Below are 19,221 nucleotides of genomic sequence, written 5' to 3'. Positions count from 1 at the left end.
CAAGAGAAATGAAGGCATGAAATACAACGTCTCCTTCTACTTCCATGCCCAGTAGAGAACAATGAGAAACAGGGGGAAAACAACAAAACAGAACCATTGTAGATTTGACTGCAATGATAACCAAGGTGCCAATCACCCAACTGGATAATATTCTCTGACTAGCCAAGAAATTTACAGACAGTGAAAGGAATACAAAATTGGTGGTTGAGAAGTTATGATTGTTAACTTTGATCACATGACAAGCTCTAGAACCTTAGTCTGAAGTGGATGTTTTATTTTATGTAACCATTTCTCTATCTCTTTATCTTCCCCCCTCTGCTAGTTCATATGAAGAGCATTGGTGGTTCATATTTCAATTAGGTTTGAAGTGGGAGTATGTCTGAGCTGAAATCAATTGATGATATGGAAGTTAAAGGGACTTTTTAGGTTCCCCGGCTTCGAAAAAGAGTTTTACTTTCCTTCCAAAGTTGTAAGTGAACAGTAGAATCAAAAAGGGTTGACTTACCCTTCAAAGGGTTGGGTGTGATGGATGTGCTACATTTGCTCCTGTAGATCCAACTCTAATCTTTTCCCCTTTATTCTGGGCCCTAAGAAACTAACCAGTAAAATGGTCATCAACTGTTTTAAGTTCAGCCAGTGGAAGGAAATAACAGGAGATCAGAGAGTGAAGAGACATCAAGGTGTTAATTCCTCTGCCACTTTAGCTCATGAGCCACTTTGGAAATGGCTGTCTCTCCACCCAAGGCACAGCTGTCGTCAAATGACCCTCCTGTTTCTGTTACAGTTATTCCATGTTCTGAAAAAGTAAATCTATTTCTTTTTGTCCTTCATAACTGGGGTAGGAATAATGTCCCATGGTTACTAGTCCCAGGTACTTCACCATTTTTTAAAGTTCTTTAATCTTGTAAACTCTTTGTGAATAGTTTCCAGTTTTTCCTCAGTGATATCTGTTTCTCTGAGGACACCTGAGATTATATTTTTAATGAACACATTTTTATAGAGAAATACCATAGGCATCCTCATTAAAGCTAAAAATAAGTCCAGGTTTTCTCTACTCTCAGTTATTATATCATTTTTCCTATGGTAATCAATATAAAATGATAAATTTGATATAAATTATTAGAAAGATATTGGAGAGAAAAGTCATTGATACCATTACTGCTCAGCAATATTCCAAAAGTTAACTGAATCTAAAGACCTAAACAAATACTGAGATTTTTCATGTTCCTAGAAGGAATGATTCAATGTGATGAAGACATCAATTCTTTTCTAAATTAATTAGACATTTAATATACTGTCTGTCAAAATCTTAGTAGGTTTCTAACACCTCTGGAATTATTTTAATAATTATGTGGAAAATAGTTGTTTTAAAGAGAAAGCATTGTTTTTATTAAGACTATTGTGTAGTAGACCTCTTAACAGATATCAAAAGCTACCAATCAAGAGAAAAGAGTCTAGAAATAGGTAAACAAGTATTTGGACTTTATCATAAATATGACATATCAGATTAGGAAAGTAGCTTGCATTGTTTTTAAAGTGTTAAGAAAACTTGTTTTTAAAGTGTTAAAAAAACTTGTTTTTATCACAACAGAAAGCCTTTTGTAAAGTAGACTTAAATTCTTTACACACACAAATGCACACATATAAACACAAGCAAGAGTGTAACTGATAATACATCTTTAGGAGAAAACTGTAACCATCCATAAAAGTAAGCAGGCAAACAGCCTATTGAACACAAAGTAATTTCTTTCAGGATGTCCATAGCAGTACAGAGTACCAAGGTGGCCAAATGGGTTCATAATAAGTGGTATATTTACACATGGAATACTATACAGTAGGGAACTGGTGGGACTACAGAGACATGCAGCAACATTATTGAATCATTGGAAGTCAATATGGTGGATAAAAGACTCAGAAAACTTTTTACTATGTAGCATAACATTAATAAAGGTAAGGAATATGAAACTGTACACTCTATGCCTTAAGGATACATACATATGCAGTTAAACTATTTTTAACTAGGATTAACTAAAAATTCAACATTGGGATTACCTCTGCAAAGAGGGAGAGGAATATTTTACACAGATAATGTCAATATTGATCATATTCTCAGTATGAATTGTACATATTATTGGTATGCATGAAAAAATACAAAAAAATTTTTAATAAGATATGTTCTATTTTTTTTAGTTAGGAAAAAACTTACAAAACATAGATGATGTACCTACAATACAGTGAAAGCAATTCCATCTTCTTCCTAGTTTGTGATGTTCTGGAAGGGCTACAGGCTGAGGAAAAAAATTTTTTAAGATAAAAATTGAAAACCAAAATTTCATTCATATAAAAACAAACCATTATTAAGTCTATAATTTAAAGCATTGAAGTTGAATGCAACTTTTAGGGAACACATTGCTCTACAAAATAATGCATTTCTTTACCCCATCTTCAGTGTCATGAAGTCAAAATAAGCTTCATCTACTCTTTGAAGAATGGCAAAAAAAGCACATAATAACTACTGAGGAAAAGCATGAAGTATGTCTATGCCTTGGATTAGTATGGTATTCTGTACTCCAATCAACAACTAGAATCTGTTTTCATTGTCAACCATCCCATCGGGTTCATCCCAACCTCTGAATATATCCAGCATCCCGTCTAGCAGAACTGTTCCATGATTATGTATTTAACCAAATATGGTATCATCTCCCATCTAAACATCCTGAATTTCAAATGCACAGGCATCAAAATGAGAAACAGAAGTAATCTTGAAGAAAAAGTACTTAAGGCAGCTGCAAAAATCTGTTGTATGCAACAATAACAAACATTAAAATGTTGAAATAAAGAACATACTGACAGTAACCAGATGGGAGAGGGAAAAGGGATGCTGGGGAAAACAGTGGAAGGACCATCAAAGAACATGTATGGAGGACACATGGACAAAGCCAAAGGTTGTAGATTCGAGACTGGAAGGTAAAGATGTGTCAGGCAAGGAAGCATGGTGGGGTGAAAATGGAGACAACTGTACTTGAACAACAATAAAAAATTAATACATAAAATCCAATCTTAACCTAAGAAATTTGTTCTAAACATTAGCAAAATTGTTTTCTCATTATTTTTGATAAAACAAATTTTCAAAGGTAACTTGTTTTTCACTTTTCAAAGGAATAAAAAAGCTTCTAAAGCCCATTTCAATATAAACAATAGACAGCAAACTGACAGTGACCAGCATGGAGGAGGTAAGGGATTAATGGGGACAGGGGTAGTGGCAAGCCAAAAAATACAAATAATGAATTCATGGGCAGAGACAATGTAGGAGCATTGACTGTGGGAGGTGGGGGTTGGTGGTACAGTGCAGGAGAGATCAATGGGGAAAAAATCAGAAAACTGTAACTGAACAATAAAAAAAGTTACAAGGTGAACTTAGTTTATTTTTCCTAATAATAGGAATAATACCTGTGCCTTTTCATTCATCCTTCAGAATTTCTGTATTAGATTGATTCTGACCTCAAAGGATAATTTCTTATACTTTTTGATACCTTTATATAAATGAAAAAAAGAATCCCAAGAGAACTCATTGAGTTGACTAAGTCATCGCTTGTTAGAATGCACTGCCTGTTTGTTGCTTTGGAATTAGTACCAAGTGCATTCAGTATGAATGACACATTCTCATTCTATCTATTGCTAATTCTTACACCAGAGTTTTTTCATAGTATTTTTCATTTCTGCATTTCTCAAAGTGTATATTAGAGGATTCAACATGGGAGTGATAACAGTGTAAGTCACAGTTAAGAATTTATCAATGGGGAAGTTAGAAACAGGTCTAATATACACAAAAATGCAGGGAACAAAAAAGAGAACAACCACCATGATGTGGGAACTACAGGTAGACAGGGCTTTACTCCTTCCTTCCTGACTGTGAGTTTTAAGGGAATTTAGGATGATTCCATAGGATATTAGTAGACAAATAAAGATGACCATAGACATTGCTCCACCATTGGCAACCACAGTGAGCCCTAAGAAGTAGGTGTCAGTGCAGGCAAGTTCTATTAGTGGATACATGTCACAGATGAAGTGGTCAATGACATTAGGGCCACAAAATGGGAGGTTGTACACAAAGAGAAGTTGGATCAAAGAATGCACAAAACCTCCAGCCCAGACCACCACCAACAGCAGGATGCAAACCTGTCTATTCATGATGGTTATGTAGTGCAGTGGCTTACAGATGGCCACATAGCGATCATAGGCCATTGCCACCAGAAGGAAGATCTCAGAACCTCCAAAAAGGTGTTCTAGAAACAGCTGTCCCATGCAAGCTGAGAAGGAAATTGTCTTTTGACCACAGAGTAAGTCTAGGATCAATTTGGGTGAAATGACAGTGGAATACGCTGCATCCATGAGTGACAGATAGATGAGGAAGAGGTACATGGGGGAGTCCAGGGAGGGACTGGCAAGAACAGTCACCACAATGAGCAGGTTGCCCACCATTGTCACAATGTAAATGAGTAAAAATATGACAAATAATGCTTTCTGGCCCCCAGGATCCTGAGTGAGGCCCAGGAGGACAAATTCTGTCACATTGTTACTATGTCCCATTTAGTCTTCTCTAAAGCCTGTTTCCACAGCGAGAGGTCAGGAGAAGGGACCTGTAATGAAATCATCAACACACTATGAATACATCCATTACATTTTGGAGCACACCTTCATTATTGTATTATCTACAGGGGTTTACAGACAATAAACATTTGGTGACGATCTATGAGTTCTTCTTCCTAATAGCCTATAGCACCTTCCCTTGACAATTTCATGTCTCCTCAGATTATTTTATTTGGGCTACAAATAACAGGTTTTCCCTCTAAGTCTTAGTGGATTGTGGACAGAGAAAAGTATCAAAGGCCCCACAGCCAGTTGTGTCTTTAATACAGCCTTGTTTTAACTGCCAGTCCTGAGCACACAAATCAACAATGACTTACTTTCTGGTGGTGGCAAAAAAAACTCCCTAAATAAATTGGCATGATGTCAGTCCTCTGAGTTGGTAGTATTTCATGTGAGGACCTTTACAATAAAATTGATGTAGCACCAAAAATAATGTCTTTTGGAATAAGTCACTTTATACTATGATAAGTTGCTATTAGGTATGCAGTCCTTTATGTCTCAAGGATGTTCAGTCTTCATGGATCTCTCATTAAATTTCCTCAAACCGGGCTATATCCAACCATGACATAATTAGCACATTGTTCCCTGAAGCAATTACTCAGTTGGACTCTGTGACTCTCAGCAACTTTTGTTTCTTTTTTTTTTACTACCAGCTTTTTAAGAAGTTGTAATACTCTCCATGTAATCTTTGTATATCCTAAAACCCTGAACACAGAAACACTATTTAGATTTTCACCAAATATTTTTGAACTTCACTCACCCGTGACTATCATGAACTCTTACATTACCAGCGGGTATTATTTCTTTCAAAACTCTTGGGGTGACCTAGATACTGAGGAAGGAGAACACAGCCACTGAAAAGAGAGGTAGAAGACAAGGAGACATGATTATATTTATAATTCCTCCAAGGTACTGAGAGGGCTCAAAAATGGAGCTTTGGTGCCCAGGTTCTAAAAGTCAGCATACTCAAGGGAAGAGCCCAAGGTCAGTGTAAGAAGGCATGGGGTTGAGTCATATCTAAATGTAATTGCAAGTCTGTCTCAGACTGCTCTTTGAAAGATCAAAGGTTGGAACTGGACAATCTCAGAAACCTAGTCCAGTCTTACCTTCCATGACACTCTTTGTGCAACTCTATCTTACATTCTATTCTGCTGACATTTTCATATTTCTATAATAAAATAGAAATGTCCAAGCCTATAACTGTTTCTTTAAAAAGGCTACCCAGTGGTAAGTGGATTTTATCATTAGAGAGGCCAAATACTGATTACAAGTTACTCTATTCAGTGTATACTTATTCGATACCCAAAACACCCTTTGGGGGAGAGTGTAGCACAATGATGAATCACATGGACTCTGGAGACGCATTATGTGTGTTGAAATCCCAACTTCACCACTTACTACTATGTGATCTTGCGCAATCTAATAACCTTCTCTCTGTCTCAGTTTCATCCTTTTTAGAATAGGGATACCAACAGAGCCTGTCTCTTGGATTGTTGTTTTATTACAAGTAAATACCTAGAATACTGGCTGGCACCCAGTAAAGCTTCAATAAATGATAGCTATCATAAATGTTCCTGAATGTGTCACTATCAACATTGTATCACAAGGAATCATCTGGATCTTTGTCAATGTGGTAAGAATTATAGATATAGGCCAATGATAAAAAGAATATTATAATTTGTGAACCCTTATTTTGGCATATGATAAGATTGTATGTCTCAGGAATTATCTATTTGATTACACATGAATAGTAGTATTCACCTGTAATGGAATATATTTTGACTATAGCAAGGAGAATAACAGGGGAAAAAGTGGGATCCATACATCATAGGAAGAACTGAATACCATAAGATGAAAGAAACACAAGGATCCAATCAGGAAGGAGAAATTATATTTAGTAAATAAATATCCACAGGTAGTTAGAATATTAATGTGATAATTGAGATTAGTAGTCTTTTAAAAAATCTTTTTCAGAAAAATTTCCTTTCTAGAGGATGTGTTAGAAGTCTGATCCCCAGGGATCCTCCAGGGTACACTCAGGAGGCGCTTAAGACACCTTAAGATATAAACACAGTGCACATCTTAATAAAGAAAGGCAAAGAAAATTTTTTAAAAATTGATTCCTCAGATTCCCCTACATCTGATGATAAAGGACAAAATTATGTAAGAGAGAAGAATTTTACAACTATAGATACAAACCTAAATTTTTTGTTTATTCATTGCAGAGGAAAATTACAAAATCACTTAAGTTCAAAGACAGACAAGCTGATTCCATTCCCATAGATTTGGAGGGCAAGGGAGGGAGGATTGCTGAAAGGTTGAGCCTTCTTTAGAAGCCAGCTGTGAGGACCATTCTACAGGCCTCATTCATGTTGCTGCTTCCAGTTCATTCAGAAGCTCTACCATTGTTGAAGCTGTAGGCTGATAAAGGCACACCTATTGAAGAGCATGAGGGCATAAGGTAGTCTATATCCAATTCTCTTTCTCTCACTCCTTACTTTATGCAGAATCTATCTCATGCCCTTACCCCTATTAATCATCAATGTTAGACTTCTCCAGAATAAATCTTCTACTAGTGAGTTAAATTATTTAGATGTAAAAACTGGGTATATAATCTATTCTCTGTTGTTTAAGTCATCAAAGATCCAATACTATAAAAACTCACAGATAGTATTATTAGACTTTCATCTTAAACCGCTCAGTGAACACTTCTCTATTTAAAAAACATCATTTAACATAGTGTGGTAAGAGTTTTTTAAAAAGATAAATTAAAATTCCATAGTAACAAAAATACATTCTAAAGTACTTTAAAATTACAGTTTTATGACTCTATATGTGATAATAAACAAGGTACCTCCCTGAACACTGGTTTCTTTTAAATTGTACCAATATGGGTTGCTGTGCTAATTATTTATTAAATTTATTGGGATGACATTAGTTAGTAAGCTCAAATGGCTTCCAAGTGTACCCTTCTATGATACATGATCTGTGTATTGCACTGTGTGTCCACTACCCAAAGTCAAATCATCTTTCATCACCATAGATTGCTCCTTCTTTACTCTTCATTACTAACACCTACATTCCCTCTGGTTACCACCATACTGTTGTCTGTGTCTATGAATTTCAGTTTGGAAAATGTTCACACATATCAACCTTCCATATCAGAATCAAAATCCCACATGGGGAATGTGGTCAGTAATATTGTAATAACTATGTATGGGGCAGGGAGGGAGGTTTAAATATTGAGCAGAACACACTGTAGAGTACATGATTGTGTGGCCACTATGCTATAGCCCTGAAACTAGTGCAGAATAATATTGAATGTAGAGTATAATTTAAACATTTCAAAATAAAAATCTGAAATCTCATATCAAGCTTCTAGAATACAACAGGAAATTATTCCTCCCTATTTTAATATATTAGCTACATTACATTTTTAAATTCCCTCAGTATTTTAAATTAAGTTTGGGGGTGACATAAGATATATGCACCCTACGTTCATTGCAACCTTTTTCATAGTGGCCAAGACATGAAAACAACCAAAGTGTCCCTCAGTAGGTGGCTGAAAAAAAGAGATGGGGTAGATACTCACAATACTACTCTGCCATGAGAAAAGATGAAACCCTGCCATTGCAAAAATGTGGATGGACCGTGAGATTCTACTAAGTGAAATAAGTCAGACGGAAAAAGTCAAGGACCATATGATTTCACTCACATGTGGAAAAGAAAACTGAAAGCAACACACGAACAAGAAATAAAAACAAACAAAAACTCATAGGCACAGACAACAGTATGGTGGTTACCCTAGAGGGAAAGGGGAAGGATAGTAAAGGGAAAAGGCAGTCATACATTGGTGATGGAAAAATACCTGACTTTGGGTTGTAAATACAGAAGGCAATATACAGATGATATATCATAAATTCTCTGATTTACAGGTCTTATAATAATTAGAAATGTTAACTTACCATGTAAAATATGCGTGGTCCATGCTCATGCATCAAGACTATGAATCCACTAATTTATTTCAAATGCATTCCATGTTTCTCCTTGTTATTTAACAAAAAAAATAAAAAGCCAGGAAACTCCTGTCAGGATCTAATGCTAAAAACCAAACACATACCTATATTCTGGTTCATTTCCTTATTTTCCTAGCTCAATTTTCTTAATTCAGATGTCTTCCAACGAAAATGTGTATATTTAAGACATTAGCAACATTTAAACATATTGTATGAATTTCGGTTGTTCTAAGAACTCACCTCAGGTCTTTCCCTTAGTCTTTAAAATCAGTGCTTCTTTCATCAGCAGTGACTGTGGGTACCTCCTGTATCTACGTGTGCCCATGGAACACTGAGTAATGTATAGTGATCAGTAGATGTGGAAATAGCTTCATGTAACCACACTTCCCATGTGTCCACACAGACTCCCCATCACCTCAGTCTTTCAGACAAGGGTTGCAGTATCCAACACACATATCTAGGATATAAACACAAAAATAAAACATAAATATTTACTTGTAAAATACTTGAACACCTCACCTGCTCTGAAAATTTCTTCAAAGGAAAACAAAGATGCTGTGTTCTTGTGGCAATGTAAAAACCCGCCGAATTTGTGGAAATTAACTTGGCCAAATCCATTCTTTGCCAAAACAAAAAACCCCAAAATTTTAAAACACTGAAAGTAGTTATTTGAATGTGCTTCTCCTCAGTCAATTGTGGTAAGATAAACAAAAAGTACTTTCCTATGAGGACTTAGGATAGCATTCATGTCTCTGACCATTACTCTCTGTAGCTAACAAGACAAATGCTGGGATTTATACTCCTCAAGTAGCCAATGACTGGGCATTCTCCCAGGTAGTAGAACTCTTTAGTCTTTCAGCCACTCAAACAGCATATCCCTAAAGACACCTTCTCCCTAATTAAATGTATGTCTCTTCCTCTCCCCAACTTTGGCCCAGAAAATTGGCACCTTACACAAGTTTCTACAAGCAATGAGAGATATCTATGCCAAGGAAAATATAACAAGCAAAGATCTAAAGAATCAGATACCAGTTGAAGATAGATTTCAACTTAGGCAGAAGGTAGAGTTTCAGAAATCTCTGAAGTATTTTTATCAGAAAAATAATTCTTGCACATTTATGGGCAGACCCAGCCTCTCTGGCTTTTTATATCACTTCTGTTTTAAAGAAAAGAGAATGTAAGGTCAGTATAGATTAGTTTATTAGAATATTTGGGACAAATTCAAATGAAATAATGACAGCTTTCTCCCCTAGAACAATTCTCAGAGAAAAAGAATAACACCCAAACTAATAGATGAAAACCCTGTAATTTAAAGAGAAAAAAAATAAAGTGAATAAAAATTTATAGGTTTCATTTTAGGAAATTTTTAGGTAAGGAAAACATTATTTAAGCCCAAATTAAGGGAGAACCAGTCTTGGGGACTTTATTAGCCATATCCCTAGAAAAAGAGGTCCTTACAGCCAGGGGTGTACAACCTGCCACCCAATGGCCACATTTGGCCCAGGATGGCTATGAATGCAGCCTGACACAAAATCATAAATATACTTAAAAGCTTTTTTTTTGTTCATTAGTTTGCATTAGTGTTTGTGTATTTAATGTATGGCCTAAGACAATTCTTCTTCAAGTGTGGCCCAGAGATGCCAAAAGGTTGGACGCCCCGCTAGGTGTCGAGGCCCAGAGCTCAGAGGCAGAGAAATGGGGGTTGGGGGGATTTGTTGAAGTTGATGTTTCAACTATTGAATGGACAAGTAATCACAGTTGTGGAGTTCTAAAGGTCTGAATCCATTTCACGTGAACCATAACGACTTCTAGTCCATTACTTCAGTTCTTTACTTTCAGCCTACTATCAAGTGAGTAACTTTCTACAAAAAAGAAATTATTTTCCAACAACAGCCTGCCTCTACATCAAGTCTGTGATGGCTTCCACTGTACTTTCCCTAGGATGGTTTACTATGGGCTCCACTGAGCATCTCCAGGTCCACATACATTGTCATAAGGGCCTTAGAAAAGGAGGCATTAAATACCTATCTGAACCAGCTGAAGATTTTAATTATATACTAAACCCACTAAAAGTTCATGGTTTCCAGCTTAACAAAGAAATGGATGAAATCTAGCAACCCCAAGTGTTATACACATTACTTCTAAGATTTAAAGGGTACATTGAAGCACTGTTCTTCTCTTCAGGTTAAGTGGCAAAACATAGAGAAGATATCCTTTATTTAGAAGAACTATCTGATATGAAAAGATTACTCTGGACTAAATTAGGACTCAGAACTGGAGAACAGATACATGCATGGGTTCAATTCTCCACATTCCTTCCAGCTGAATGAAAAGAACTACTAATGCTTTCTGTTCATCTGAATGATAGATCTTTGCCAGATCCAACCATGATTACAATAGCCTGGAAGCTGAATTTATATGCTCCAATAAGCACAATACACTACAAATATTAACTGATACAGATCTTGCCTCAAAATACGCAATAATGCACAGTAATTCTCTTTAAGCCATATCTATTTTCATGTTTGGAAAGGAAATTTAGATACGAACATACTCTAAATAAGTTATTCTGTTACATTGATAAAACATCTTAAGAGTTTTTAAAGGAAGAATTTTGGGAGGATGTGGGAGCTATGATAAACGTTGTTTAGTCAACTATGACAGTTCAGTCTATTCAAAATACAAAGCCTACACCCATCTGGCAAATATATAGGAATAACATGGTCCATGACCATTAGAGAACTCTACAAATCCTACCTAATCCATTACTATCTCTCTCACATCCTAGTATATAACAAGAAAGAAAGAACCCTGACTCCAGGGGACTTAAATGGGAAATTATTCATACAATGCCATTGGAACCCCATAATGCTAGTGCTCAGGTGTTCTCAGAAGGGTCTTCTATATGAATACTTCAAGCCTGGGAACTTTGTCAGGAGCCTAATCTCAACATCCTGTTTTGAAAACTTGAATTGGTGATTCAGTAATTCCCTAATGCAGCGATCACATGCAGCTCACTGGAAAGGCTACTATTGGCGGTCATTGGATTTTCATAGAGACACTACTTAATGGCATCACAAATACCCTTTAGGTCAGAAGTGATGTCAGAAGGTTATTCCCAGGAGCGTGATGTAGCATAATAAAGCTCTCTAATAAAATGGAAACAGTTTATACAGAAATATGTTATGGGAGGACATAATAAAGATAAGATTTTGAAAAATCAATAAAATAGAAGCAAAGAAAAGTAAAACAGCCAAAAGTTGGTACCTATAAGAGAAAAGAGAGAAAAAGCCAAATTATTAATATCATAAATAAAAGCACATTGAACATCATACAGTTCCCTTATATAGGTTAAAGGGGGCCAAACACATGGCAACAAAGGATTTTACTTTAGCCCTGATCAGTGTGTCTCAATGGGTTCAGTGTCATTCCACAAAATGAAAGTTCCCCAGTTCTATTCTCAGTCAGGGCACATGACTTCATTGAGGATCAGGCCCCTGGTTGGAGAGGTATGAGAGGCAACTGATCAGTGTTGCTCTCCCTCTCTTTCTTTATCCCTTCCCTGTCCCTAAAACTAAATAAATAAAATCTATATTTAAAAAAAGAAGAGTTGACTATGAGTAATGGGCACACAAAGTAATCAATATATACAGAACACCTATCATAGAAATGTACACTTAAAACCTACATAATCTTCACCCCAATTAAGCAGTGTCACCCCAATATCTTAATTTTTAAAAAAGAAAACACAATGTGGAAAAAATAAAATAAACATAGGATCCTCAAAATCAGCTCATTCTGTTTATAGGAGACTGGAATCATTTCCCTCCTTATCTCAGCAAAACTACAAGGGCACTTATAGGCTACTGTGGGCTATAGAATGAAAACAAAATCTTCCATGTGAAGTCAAAAATAAAATTAATGAATAGAAATATAATTAAAAGGATAAGCAATTATAGTTATGAAAAATGCTAACTCAGTGAATTTGGTAACTTAGAGGAAATGGGTAAAGTATAGGAAAAACACAACCTGCTGAAATGACTCAAAGAAATTGATAAGCTAAGTACTCCTCTATCTCCTAAGAAATGAACCATCCTTCTCTGTAGACATGATTATGTCATAGGAAACACTAAGGAACCTTCAGAGATTACTAGAAATGATAAGTGAACTTAGAAAGTTTGTAAAATTCAAGGTCCAAAAAAGTATTCAATTGCACTTCTATATACTAGCATCTACAACATTTGAATATAACAACAATTTAAGCACCTTTTTACAAGCATCTGAAAATATAAATATTTAGGAAAAGATGAGCAACATCCCTAGACTAAACTTATAGATCATCTCAGAATTAAGTTTTTAAACACCTAAATAATTAGATAGATCATGTGCAGGAATTAGCAAATTCAAAATTGTTAAGATGTTATTCACTTCAAAATGATCTACAGATTCAACTGAATCAGAATAAAACTGAGAGTATGCTGTTTTGGACATGGGAACAACATGTTCCACAAAACAAATACAATCTCTCATCCCTGGTGCTATTCTGCAATGTGACTTTGCCACGCCCTCATACATAGCACTGCTGTGAACATAGACATACCAAAGATGCACAACACCACTAGCCATCAGAGGTGCAAGTTAAAACCACAATGAGATATCACTCACACCTGTCAGAATGGCCATCATGAATAAATCAACAAACAAGAAAAGGGAACCCTAGTCCACGGTTGGTGGGAATGCAGACTGGTGTAGCCACTGGGGAAAACGTTATGGAATGTCCTTAAAAACCTAAAAACAGAACTGTCTGTTGTTGTTGTTGTTGTTGTTGTTGTTGTTGTTGTTGTTGTTAGTTTTGACCCAGAAAAAAAGAAGGCATTCCTACCCTTCCTGACAGCTTGGATGGAACTGGGAGCATTATGCAAAGTGAAATAAGCCTGGCAGTGAAAGACAAATACCATATGATCTTACCTATAAAGGAACCCAATGAACAAAATAAACTAACAAGCAAAATGGAACTAGAGGCATGGAAACATGGAACAGACTGAAGGTGAACAGAAGACAGGTGGGAGGGGATAAGGGTGCAAAGAAGGGGAAGGTACTAGTAAGCAAGATGTATGAATGCCCCACGGACATGGATAACAGGGTGGGGAATGACTGTGGTAGCAGGAGGTGGGGAGTGGGCAGGGTAGAGGAGGGCAAAAGAAAAAAAATTGAGTCGACTAATAGAATAACAAAAAATATTTTTTAATGGATATTCGGGTTTTTGTCTATTTTTAACCACGTTATTTAGGGGTTTTTCTACTAAGTTATAGAAGTTCCTCATCTAATTTGGATAATAACCCCTTGTGAAATATATGATTTGCAAATATTTTCTCTCATTCTATGGGGCACCTTTTCATTTGGTTGGTTGTTTTCTATAATGTGCTATGCAGTCTGGTTTCGAACTTGAGACCCTGGACTTCAAGCTGATGTCAGGCTGGAATGAGATCTTAACTGGCCTGACAGCTTCTGCCACCTCCCTCTGAGAGTCCTTAGTTGCCATTTAACAAGTTGACAACGTCACTGGAGAGACTTTGTCTATATAGTTCTTTATCTACATGGGGAAAAAAAAGAAGGACCCAGATCAACAGCCTATTATCCTAGCCATCCCTGCTAGGCACCATTCATAGGAAGAAAGTCATCTTGGACCCTCCTTAAATGCCCAGCAATCACCTGAACACTAGAGAGTGACCTCAGTCCATGCCAAAAGAATCATTCAGTCAGGTTTTCCCTGAACTAACAGAAGGAGATGGGGAGGACCAGGAAAAACAGCCCTAACATTGAACCTTGTAGGTGTGTAAAATTTGACATAGTAAATAGAAAATTTTTAATTATTAATGGAATGAACCATAAAACAAATTATTTTATCTTTTTGGGAGAAATAAATTTAGATCCTTTTTCATCATAAGATAAATTCTATATGGGTTAAGAAATTTTTTAAAGGCATTTTTTTAAAAAAGCTGTTATAATTGATAAAACCTTTTAAGAAGAAAATGGAATTTTCCAAGAGTGATGTGATAGAAGAAATCAAAAAGTGAAAGAATATTAAAATATAACATATTTATGTAAGAACGCCCATAATTATAGCATAAGTGCTTAAAGAAATATTCATAGCAAATATCAAAAAAGAACAAAAATTTGTATCAAATATGCACATAAATTTAATCTAGAAAGAGTTCTTCAAAACTCATCAGTAAAATGTCATTCCAATTGATGGAGATTTCAAGAATAAAAGTGATAAAGTCAATGGAGTGGATTCTATGTCCCGGCCATTGTTCAGGGAACAGAGAGCACAAAGACAATGAAGTAGCTTTCCCTGACTTCACAGAGACCATTGAATGCACACAATTAATCAAGATTTTTATCTTATCACAGGAAGTAACTATACAAGTCTAAAATTTAACTAAATGCCTGTCTTCATCCTTTTGAGCTACCATAACAGAATACCATAGACCAGGTAGAAGACAACAAAGTTATTTCTCACAGTTCTAGAAACTGAGACCAGGTCAAGGTGCTGGCAGCTGCAGTGCCTGGGGAGGGCCTGCTTCCTAGGTCACAGACAGCCATCTTCCCTGGGTCCTCACCTGGCATAAAGGACAAGAGAGCTCTCTGGGGTCTCAGTAATAAGGAAACGAATCCAATTCATAAGGACTCCACATTCATGACCAAATCACTTCCCAAAGGCCCGACCTCCAAGTACAACCACATTAAAAAAAGATTTGTCATGAACTGGGCAGGGTGGCTGTGGGTAGATGTGGAACACATACATTAAATGTATAAAAATGTGCAAAACTGGAAGAATTAATTACATGAATTCTGATAAAATCAAACACTTGGTATTATTTTTTCATCTTTTATATATTTATTTATTCATTTATTTTATTATTGTTCAAGTACAGTTGTCTGCCTTTCCCCTCACTTCTCCCCCCCCAACCCAGCCAACCCCACCTCCCTCCCCTGATTCCACCCATTTTTGGTTTTGCCCATGTGTCCATATTATTTGTTCCTTAAAATCCTTCTCCCCTTTCCTCCCAATTATCCCCTTCCCTCACTCTGGTTACTGTCAGATTGTTCTTAATTTCAATGTCTCCGGTTATATTTTGCTTGCTTCTTTGTTTTGTTGATTAGGTTCCACTTAAATGTGAGACCTTATTTGATGATAGCGTTATGTTTGGGAAGAATTTAAGATGATATAAGATACCTCCATGTAATAAAAACCGGGGTACAACTCAAGATATGAGGCTTCAATACAATGTGATTTACCCTAGAAAAGGACCCGTTGCCTCCTCACCTTAGCTCCTTATATAAATCTAGACTAAATGCAGAGGCAGAATCATGAGTTTCTTCAACCACTTCTTTCCTACCATCTCAGAGACAAATAAATTTAGTTTCCAGCCTGGTTCATACAGAGGATGTTATGATTGAGGTCTCTGTCCAATAAGACAATACATTCTGATCTCTTTATTACCTAATAACATACATTCCATAACTAAAAGGGTAGGAGTAACATATTGTCAGCATCTTTCTTAACAATGTTATCACCCAAAATATCTGGTCAAGTTCTGTATTGCATATTTGAGGCTCATGGATTAAGGATTATTCAAATTATATATTGTATATAAGGCAGAGCCTGGGTCCCTGTAGAAGACAATGAAACACTGCAAGCAAAAAAGGAGATGAGATATTGAAAATGTGGAGGAGTTATCAGATAGTCTAAATTATCTGGAAAAATTAATGGATCCTCTTCATGAAAATATAATCCACATGAGTACATAATAACATTTTCTAATCAGGAAAATATGTAAGATTGAGTTATTTTTCTACATATGTACCTTGTTCATTCAGATTACTTTCCTATACAGGGTCTAGCACAATAATGCTCCTTTTTATTACAAAATCTTTTATTTACAAAATCACAAACATATCATTCTGTAATATAACAATATCACACTCAAGCACACCATACAACATTGTAGGTGAAATGTTCAAATTAAAACTATAAATTATTACTTCTATATTATTACCCTACCAACCACACTCAAGCAGGCGTTACTTCTGCTGGACACTGTATAATACTTAGCCCCCCTATATTAATGTTAGAACTCTGAAGCATCATTCTTCTTCAACCTTCACATGCTAAGCAATATAAAAATATATACATTTAAAATATTTTGTAGATACAAAAATAATATCCATACTTCAAATATTAATATGGGTTATCTTTGTACTGGGAGAAGTGAACCAAGTTCTTATGTCTTATTTCTTGTTTTATTTTCTTAAATCTGTAATAAGCAGTATTAATTCTGAAAAAGATTACACTATGTAAGAGAAAACATCAAAAAAATCTCCCATTAACTGAAATAAATTTTCAGTATTAATTCCAACAAACTCATCACATAGAATGTAAAGCTACGGTCTTAACAGATATTTTATACATAAAAATTGAACATATAATTTCCTAAGAAATTATGAAAATCTTAAAAATATTTTTAACCATTGAAAATATTCACCTAATAAATGTTTTTCATCATGTCCAAGTTATTAAACCTGAGGAAGAATTTACTATAGTTAAATAACTACACATGGTTTTCCTGGAAGGATCAATTCTTCATTAAAAATCAGTGACACATAAATCTGCTGCTTCATTTTCTTTTTCTGGCCCATAGTTTCTTTATGGCACTTTTCATTTCTGAATTTCTCAGGGTATAGATTAAGGGGTTTAACATAGGGGTGATAATAGTATAGAACACAGTCAAGGATTTATCAATGGGTAGGGTAGAAGAAGGCCTCACATATATAAAAATACAAGGGACAAAGAAGAGGACCACCACAGTAATGTGGGAGCCACAGGTAGATAAGGCTTTGCGCCTCCCTTCCTGACTACGATTCCTCAGGGAGTACAGAATGGCCCCGTAGGAGATGAGTAACAGCACAAAGATGACCACACAGATGCCCCCATCATTGGCAACCATAGTGAGGCCAATAATGTAAGTGTCAGTGCAGGCAAGTCTTAATAAGGGGAACATGTCACACATGAAGTGGTCAATGACATTGGGGCCACAGAAGGGCAGGTTGTAAACAAAGAGGAGTTGAACTACAGCATGTAAGAAACCTCCGAGCCAGGCCAACAGCAGCAGCAGAACACACGCTCGTTGATTCATGATGGTCAAATAATGCAAGGGTTTGCAGATGGCCACATAGCGGTCATAGGCCATGACCACAAGGAGTAAAATCTCAGCACCACCAAATAAGTGCTCCAAGAAAAGCTGGCTCAGGCAAGCTTGGAAGGAAATGGTTTTCTTCTCATGGAGGAAGTCTATAATCATATTTGGGGTAACTATTGTAGAATAAACAGCATCTATAAGTGACAAGTAGCCAAGAAAGAAGTACATTGGGGCACCCAGGGCTGAGCTGACCACGACAGTCACAACAATGAGAAGGTTGCCCGCCAGTGTCACCATGTAGATGAACAAAAACACAACAAACAATATTTTCTGACCCTGAAGGCTCTGAGTGAGCCCCAAGAGGACAAACTCGGTCACATTGGTCCTTTGTTCCATAGGTCTTTTCTGTATGTCTTATTGCAGAGTTCAAGACAAAATTACCTGCAAATATAATTATTACTCATGACTTCCTGAAATCGTAAGATAATTTGTCTATTCATTCAACAAAGAGGCATCATGACATATTATGTTGCAGTAATTTCTGAGATTATAAGAATTTAAAGTTGATTAAAACATGGTCCCTAGCCTCAGCAATCTTACAGACTAGTGGAGAGGTAAGTATTAGGGGTGTATGCGGGGAAAGAAGGCATTATAAAATAAGGGGGTTTCCATCTGAAAGCTAATGAAAGTATACATATAGCTTATACTTGATACAAAAATAAAAACTGATTAAAGCTTTAATGAAAAACTAAAGCAAGATTTACTTTATGTGTACTTTCCAGTAATTAAAGATATGACTTTCTACACTCTAGAGGTAGGAGAATCTTCTTATCACTGAAATCCCAAGTAGACAATATCAAATAGTTTTAAAGATTTAAGAATAGGTACCATAAAGTTAATACAAAAGTAGCTTGGGAAAAAGATTGATATTTTAGACGACATATAGAGTTAATATGTAAAATAGACAAAGAACAGTAAGTAATTAACAAATGAAAGAACAAAACAATAGCAAACAGGGTAAATCACATAAACAAGCAAATAAAGGAAGAATCAATAGAAGTGGCAAAAAAGTATAAGACGCTGAAACTCACCTGCACACAGAAAAATACAAACTGAAGAGCTTCTTTCCTTCAGTATTACCTTGGATTTTTGAATGTCAATCAAGTTCTGTAGATGCTACAGTCTCCTCTCATTTTTAATAACTGATAAACAATGCTTAGCGAATGTATAAATTGAATCTGTTGAGATTTAGAAATATCCATTAAAATATTCCCAAATATTTATACTTAAAACTACTTTCCAAGAATACTGAAATGCATGATTTTCTAACCATTTTGCTGTACATCTGAAAC

The 19,221-nt window shown here is 35.9% G+C and overlaps 2 protein-coding genes across 5 annotated transcripts; both read right to left on the bottom strand.

The window, feature by feature from the left end:
- Positions 1-3,318: 3,318 nt before the first annotated feature.
- On the bottom strand, positions 3,319-9,479 carry LOC114500224 (olfactory receptor 4A5-like). 4 transcript variants are annotated; one of them, XM_028516857.2, is made up of 2 exons: positions 8,907-9,116; positions 3,319-4,640 (listed from the first exon to the last, which is right to left on the bottom strand). In XM_028516857.2, the coding sequence occupies exon 2, from the start codon at positions 4,588-4,590 to the stop codon at positions 3,679-3,681; it is 912 nt and encodes a 303-aa protein (XP_028372658.1). In that variant the 5' UTR covers positions 4,591-4,640; positions 8,907-9,116; the 3' UTR covers positions 3,319-3,678. The 4 variants fall into 4 exon arrangements, 1 of the variants encoding a protein (XP_028372658.1); XR_004903985.1 differs by lacking the exons at positions 3,319-4,640; positions 8,907-9,116 and adding exons at positions 6,742-7,086; positions 9,186-9,479; XR_004903984.1 differs by lacking the exon at positions 3,319-4,640 and adding an exon at positions 6,742-7,086.
- A 7,868-nt stretch (positions 9,480-17,347) lies between these two features.
- LOC114499972 (olfactory receptor 4A15-like) lies at positions 17,348-18,265 on the bottom strand. The gene has a single exon (XM_028516523.1). The coding sequence runs from the start codon at positions 18,263-18,265 to the stop codon at positions 17,348-17,350; it is 918 nt and encodes a 305-aa protein (XP_028372324.1).
- Positions 18,266-19,221: the final 956 nt, after the last annotated feature.

Source organism: Phyllostomus discolor, chromosome 6, assembly GCF_004126475.2.
Source record: "Phyllostomus discolor isolate MPI-MPIP mPhyDis1 chromosome 6, mPhyDis1.pri.v3, whole genome shotgun sequence".
In the NCBI taxonomy this organism is placed as follows: Eukaryota; Metazoa; Chordata; class Mammalia; order Chiroptera; family Phyllostomidae; genus Phyllostomus; species Phyllostomus discolor.
The sequence above is the reverse complement of the archived record's forward strand: the minus strand, read 5'-3'. Positions and strand labels throughout refer to the sequence as shown.

Coding starts and splice junctions, on each gene's coding strand:
- LOC114500224 (XM_028516857.2), bottom strand. CDS start 4,590: ATGGGACATAGTAACAATGTGACAGAATTTGTCCTCCTGGGCCTCACT.
- LOC114499972 (XM_028516523.1), bottom strand. CDS start 18,265: ATGGAACAAAGGACCAATGTGACCGAGTTTGTCCTCTTGGGGCTCACT.